Genomic DNA, 7,277 nt, shown 5'->3' on the forward strand with positions numbered 1-7,277 from the left:
CACACACACACACACACACACACATATACACACAATGTTAGTCTGTGTATTGATGTACCCTCTGCAGACATGACAGTCTTCCCCGCAAAACAAGTGGATCCAGCCAGGCAGACACCAGTTTTGAAATCAGCTCTAGAAACTCGTCTGGTCGCGGGGTTTCAGAGACGGGCAGTATCGACAGAAAAACTCGCTATGGCGTCAACAATGTTGGAAGCATTGACAGAAAGGGTCGAGTCACCAGCATTGATGAACCTTACAGTGGAGAGAGAAGACTCCCGGCCCGCAAAGCACCACCACCCCCGCCACATTCTGAAAACTATATGGGCAGCATCGATCGAAAAGCTGCCCCCCGTCATCATCATTCTTCCTCGCATAACCAAAGTTTCGATGCAGCAGAACTGAGGCATCGGATCTCCAGCCAGACTAGCGATGTGTTCTTGCCTGCAGTTCCTAACAAAGTGTCTGGAATCCCACAGGTTAGTTCTGTTGCCAGTCTCAGCCCAGCCGTGTGCGTTTGTGTTGGTGTCCTCTGTGTTGTCATCATGTCCCAGAGTCCAACTTTTGGCTCACGCTGGCCTGCACCCCTTCGTTTTGATGTCGCACACATGTGGAGTACACCACATGCTTGCTTTTTTAATACTTTTCTCAAATTACTCTTCATCCAGAACATCCGTTTATTTTTGATAAATCAGTTTCATATTTATTTTTGTCATGGGTGACCAACATCTTAACTCATCAGAATGGTACTTGTGTAGAGATAGGTGAAGAATTTTGTGTTGCTTTCAGCATCATTATCATTTGCACACAATAAGATATGAGAAAGTATGATAGAGTCACACTTCATATAAACAAGGTAACAGTGTATGTCTTAAGTAGTCTTTAGAGAGGCCATGGTTGTATACAAACATTGCCACTTTTAAATGTCTTACTGTACTTTGGTAGATTCGAGTCTTGTGTTCCTGTTTCATCAGTTTTGCTTCTTTTTTGGGCTCTCCATGTCAGTGACTTTGTTATCGACTATCTTTTAAATTGAGTTGTAAAAAAAAAAAAGCTTTCCTTGTATTTTAACCAATTACTTCTTAGCTGTGGATGTTCCATTCTGGTCGTTAGCTGGTTCTACCTTTAATGGTCTTCAGTCTACATTTTCTGTTCTACAATTTTAAACATAAAAATGTAAGAGATGCAAAAACGCTTTGACACACTAACAAAAGCTAATTCAATTATATAATGATAATAATAATAATAGTACGGACAATTTCTGTAATGCCCACTGCCATACAGTACAGCTGTAAGCTTTTTACAATACCATCATCTTAACACAAAATACATGTGCACGAATGTACATACATGCGTTCTATAGATTAATGCTAACATAAGCAGACATTCATGCTATCACAGCATAATCATACTATCAATGATATGCGCATCACAATAAGAACATACTAATCATGTAAATGTAAGCATAATATTATTAGTACAATTTGAGCCTTTTTGTGAATCCATCAGGGGGTAAATAAGAGAATATGAAGTTATTGGTTCGTTGTAAGTATGAAAAGAAAAGTTTCTGACGTATCAACTTTGCCTCTCCCATGTCGTTCTTTTTAAAATTTTATCTATCCAACACACCATTTTTTTCAACAGTCCAAATTTTTATCCCAGTAATTTATTTCACCCCGCCACCTACCCTCCCCAGACCTTTTTTTTTTATTTCTTTGCCTTTATCTGCTTTTTCACCTTTCAAAGTAAAAGAATTTAGTTTGATAATTTAGATATGTTTTAGTCAAAGAAAGCTATGAGCCAGTCACCCATTCGGGTAGTTGTATGATGATTTGTCTTATACTAGGAAGGTGAAGAGTTCATACGTGAGCGGGGGAATACTGTTGCTCTTCACCCAGTGTCTTGACTAAGGAGGAAATGCTGCATCTTCAAAAGTTACTTATGTTGTGTCTAGTAGGACATGTAATTACAACAAAAACAAAGAGTATGATGGTAGTTTCAGCAAATCATTTAACAATTTCCTCCAAAGCTCTAAATGTCCTTTCGGATCTTAAAAGCGAGTTGCAAAATCGTAATGGGCAAAAAGCATATTAACAGAATTTGTGCAAATAAGTCTACGCAATAATGTACCCCCTAAAATTGTTTGGTCTTTGTGTGAATTCTTCACCTTTGACATCACATAGACGATTAATGTATCCAACAAATGATGACTTGTTTTTGACATAACAGTATTTCTGAGTTGTATATTTAACCTGGAGATTATATAATAGCAGGGTTGCCTGTATACCTTATGATATTTGTAAAGAGTAGATATCTGCTCACAACCAGCCCAGCCCTGGAAGTCGTTAAATTTTAAGACCTCAAGATATTAGACAATTTAAGCTACAGAGAATTTCACCTTCTTACATGAACGTGTACATGCAGACTGTTGAAGAGGGATCGAATAGGTTGGCGGTGGATGCTCTGGTGCGGTTTGCTTCTTCTTTCCTATCAAACATTTGTCGTCCTTATCTCTCATCCTTCTTTTTTGTGTTTGTTACTTCCTTGTCACTTCTCTTTATCTTTGACACGTAAATGACCTAATTGTGTTGCAAGTGCCATAAAAATCAGCTTCCATTTCTTATGGAGTAGATATCTGCTCACAACCAGCCGGACCCTGGAGGTTCTAAAATTTTGAGACCTCAAGACATTAGTCAAGTAAACCATAGAATTCTTACCAAGACATGTGCATGTAGTTTGTTTTGTGTTCCCTGAATGAAAGATTGTTGAGGAGGGATCATGCTCAGTTTCCATCTTTTTGGAGGTTCTACGTGGAGTGTGTTTTTGTGTATGGTGTAAAAATAAGATCTTGTATGCTGTGAGTGGGGTCACAAACCATGACCCACAGGCCAGAACACATAAAGCCAGTTCGTCTGACCCCTCCACCATATCGCTATGCGGAAAAAATACTTGGATTTTCCACTATTATTATGTCTCTTTGTTTGTCTGTCTGTCTGTCTGTCTGTCTGTCTGTCTGTCTGTCTGTCTGTCTGTCTGTCTGTCTGTCTGTCTGTCTGTCTTTTTCCCAGCAGTAAATGACCATTATTGTGCTGATGTGCTTTTCTTTATGCAAACAAAAAAGACCCCAGTTCAAAGAGAAAAGGTTACAGTTTTGAGACCAGTTATAAAGTCCACAGTGCTCACCGAGCTGATAAAGTTGACAGATATTGGTCACCCTGAGACGTCTGTGTTTTGATTGTGAATATGCCCGTACTTGTGAAATCTGTGGTTGATGTTTGTATGTGTTGTAATGCTTCCAATGTATTTATTCCCATTTTCGAATGGTTGTTGAGTATCTGTACCGATGTGTGTCTGTACCTGTATGTTTGCTAAATAGATGATTCATGAGACATGTTTTCTTTGCTGGAAAACTTGCATGGCAAGGAGAAGAGTAAATGAATTCATTTTCGGAAAATACTTGCTACTGTTTTTCTTTTTGATCATGATAATTTGGATTATTTAAAAGGGGGTGAGACGGACGTCATACTTTGAGTCATCTGTTGAATGTTTTGTTCTCTATGTTGGTTGTTTTGAGGGAATCTGTCCTTAGATTTGTGCAATGATGTCGCTGGATCGGCACACTGCCATGTGGGGTGCCCATCTTGCTGTGTGATGTCTTCGCTCAAGCTGCTTAGCTTTAGACCTCCCCGCCCCCTCTTCCTCTTTTCCTTTCACTAGTAATGCTGATAGCAGCTTGCCTCTAATTTCTGCCTTTCTTTGAAACATTTGATATCATCTTCTACATGTAAAAGTAAGAATTGATTGTGACATTATCTTTTAAATGGATAGATATATTCTAAAGAAGCATATTGCTCTTGAAACAGTTCGGTATGTTGTAGACTTAAGACAACTATCACACGAGTGAAAAAAAGTAATAATTACCAAGTTTAACAAATGATTTTAAAAATGATATTTTTAGAGTCCAGTATCTCCTACCGTTGAGAGGTTACATGATTTCATAGTATCATATGATGCTATCATCTGTTTCAAGAAATCTTGACACACATAGATAGACAATTACTGAAAATTTTGTGAACAGTCAGTGTTGCTGTACATTAATTTCATTGCAGGTCATGTAAAGTCACTCAATTTTTTAATGCAAATTTGTAAAATTTACTAAATGTATTTCAGTATTGAAGTAAGTGTATTGAAACTGAAGCTTTCCAGCTTTGAAGGTCTGCTCAAAATATTTCCTGCTGCTCTTTTCTTGGGTTTTACCACAGGTGCACTCTTTCCCTTTTCCCGCCTCCCGATTTATTTTTTTTTATTTCGAAGGAATCCTCTCTGCTAAAGTTTTAAAAGTCCCACTTATTCTTGTAGTTATATGCTTAATTTTTAAAATCCTTATCATGAAAAATAGATACTTAATCTGTGTAGGTGTACACAATGACTCTTGTATGTCTACAATGCTCCACTGATAAGAACCAACCAATCCCTTTTGATCCAGTGTGAACCATTTGCTTCTACAAAATACAGCTGAATCAACCTTTTGCATATCCCTGCTTACTATACTTGTAGCATCATTTGCCTTTCTGCGATCACATGTTATGGAAAAGAAAATGATTTTGTAAAGACAAGTGTAGCATAGAGCCATGTTTTGCTGACAGAAAGGGGTAGAAATCTTTTAAGTGTAAAAATTCTTTGTCGTATTCAGTTTTTATAGTGGTAGGTGTATTTTGAGCTTTGGAATGATGCTGAAGTAAATTCTTAAGTACATCTAATAACAGTAATGAAAATAGAATAGATGCGAAATAGAAAAGGTTGTGGACTTTTTGCCTCTGTCTAAAAAAACATCTGCTCACATTTCTGGCTGCCTTGTTAGAGTGGACGGGTGAGCTTCTGCTACTGCTCCTGTTTGTATGATCGTCTCACTCTCTCACCCCGTGAATCCCATGTGCTACCTCACATCACTGAACTGTTTTTATTATCTTGACGTTTTCACTATTTTAAAAAGAATTACATCAAGCTTTCCATTTCTCCAGTTTTGTTTTCTCTTTGGGTTTTCCTCCCCAACCCACCCACACACACACTTTTCTTTTCGAACAGGAGAGAGCACCACGGTCACCGACTTCCCCGGATGCCCCCAACTCCCCTAACACATCACCCCCCAGAGGTGCTAGGCCCGACAGTACCTCACTGACTTTTCCGAGTCGTGGGAAGAGACCTGAGCTGCCTCCCCGGCGCCCGGAGTCTCCGGCTGTCCCTCCCAAGCCTAGCTCTGTGATCAGCAGTGGGGACCAGGAGATTATGATAGACAGCGGCCCCAAAGTCCCAGACTCAAAACTTCTTAATCCATTCTTACCCGAGCGCCCGGCCAACCCTCCCCCTTTAAGTGCTGCTAAGACCAGTTCACTTAGGCTTAAAGGAGCGAAAGCGACTGAAATAGCGAAAATTGTCAATGCTGAAGTTAATGAGAATATTGAAGAGCCACCTCCCAAACCTCCAAGGTCTTTGAACCCTTTTCTCTCGGGCTCAGAAGATGAGGAAGAGGGTGATGCTGATCTTGACAGCACAAACCCGTTTGCCGGAGATGAGGATGATGAGGAGGAGGAGGATGTTGAATCTGAGGAGAAGAGCAATACCCATGACACAGACAAGCCTTCAAAGCCTCCAGCTCCTGCCCCTCGGTTTTACGCCTCTGGGGGACTTTTGCCGCCTGCTGAACCCTCTGGAAGACGCTCACCCAGTTCTAAGAAAGCTCGACCGGCTCCCCTCCCGCCATCCCCGTTGCCGCGTGCAGAAAGCTCTAAAGATGCCAGTGGCAGTGAAGAGGTCAAGACTAGCCCTGGTAACAAGGCCAGTGTTACCGTCGTCGTAAGTGTCAACCTTTGACCCAATTACTTAGGTCATGCATCTCCATAGCTGGCCAGGATGTGTCGATCATTAACCCAACGCCTGTGACAAATAACAAAATTGATGTAACAGTGGGAATCGTGGCGTGATATTTACATTATTTCTTAATTGAAGATTTTCTAATTATGTCCTTCATGCTTCATATATAGCTTTGGATAACATTTTAAAAACTTTGGTCTGTGTGAATTTCTTGAAGAAGTACGTTTAAGCAATGGGTGATTATATGACTCAAGCTAACTTCCTTTTCTGTGAACAGGATTCTAAAAAATAAGGAAAATGTGAGATTTTATTTTCCCTACACTTTTCACGGAGATTTACTCCCCTTTCCTTCTCACTTCTGCATTGTAGTTAGCAACAAGTGTATTCTGTTTTCAAGAATTTCCCACAATGCCTAGGTTTGCCAGTGAATCTTCTTCTTACTTTTGCATGCACTTCGCTTGTGTTTCTGTCCTCCTTTTTTAACAAATGAACTCCTCTGCATGTCAGTGTGAATCTGTTGTAGTGGTGTGCAATATCCATGCATGGTTTCCTCAACGTTTTTCAGTTCTTTTGCTGAATTTGTTGCTGTTTTAACTTGTTTTCATCTGCATTGAATACTAACATAATCTTGATCACACAAGTTTACTTTTGACTGACAAAAATATCATGATGTTTATATATATTGTAGTAACATTTTTATTGTTTCATTCTCACAAGGACTAGGTTCACAATAGAAAGAAAGAACATGAAGGGTATTTTTTGTTTAATTTTTTTTGCAGACTTGACATTTTGATAGCTTTTGAGGAACAGGGGCTTATCCAGTAAGAAAAATTATGTACTAAACTCTTATATCGTTTGGTTTGCTTATTGGCAATTAAATAACCCCCCCCCCCCCAAATTGCTGCTTACTAAGTTACTAAAAGCATTATGCTAGTGTATGAGAGCGTCTTTAGACCCTCCCTCCCTCCCCCCCAAATTGCTGCTTACTAAGTTACTAAAAGCATTATGCTAGTGTATGAGAGCGTCTTTAGAAGTTTCCATACTTTCCAGTTGATACAAATACAAGATGATTATGGTGTCAAAAACATTGTATGAAAAACATTTGGTGCAAATCTTCTTCTTAAAAAATTTTTTTAAGTGAAGATGAGCACAGTATATCACAGGAGAGAGGGATATTTTGCCATCATACGTAGAATAAGGAAGCAAATGGGAAAAATAAAGCTTAAAAAAGATATCACCATGTGTATTGAAAGAAAATTGATTATCCGAATAGCATGAAATTCCCTAGTTTTGGTAGCATCAATTCAGCAACATTGTTAAAAAATAAAATATAATGTGTTACTAGTAATATGTAATGGAGCACTGTTGAAGATGGGGGAGGTAATTTCAAATTTTTGACAACACCCCCC

The 7,277-nt window shown here is 39.1% G+C and overlaps 1 protein-coding gene across 9 annotated transcripts in view; it reads left to right on the forward strand.

Moving 5' to 3' along the window:
* The window catches only part of LOC101854148 (band 4.1-like protein 5), a 59,732-nt gene that overhangs the window by 42,954 nt on the left and 9,501 nt on the right, over window positions 1–7,277 (forward strand). For 6 of the 9 annotated variants that reach the window (XM_035968161.1, XM_035968162.1, XM_013079191.2 and 3 more), the window contains 2 exons: window positions 68–476; window positions 5,083–5,850. In XM_035968161.1, the coding sequence (XP_035824054.1) occupies window positions 68–476; window positions 5,083–5,850 (1,177 nt within the window). Of the gene's footprint in view, window positions 1–67; window positions 477–5,082; window positions 5,851–6,145; window positions 6,168–7,277 lie in introns of all 9 variants that reach the window. The other 3 variants (XM_013079195.2, XM_035968163.1, XM_013079196.2) reach the window with 3 other exon arrangements.

Source organism: Aplysia californica, unplaced genomic scaffold (genome assembly GCF_000002075.1).
Source record: "Aplysia californica isolate F4 #8 unplaced genomic scaffold, AplCal3.0 scaffold00043, whole genome shotgun sequence".
Taxonomy (NCBI): Eukaryota; Metazoa; Mollusca; class Gastropoda; order Aplysiida; family Aplysiidae; genus Aplysia; species Aplysia californica.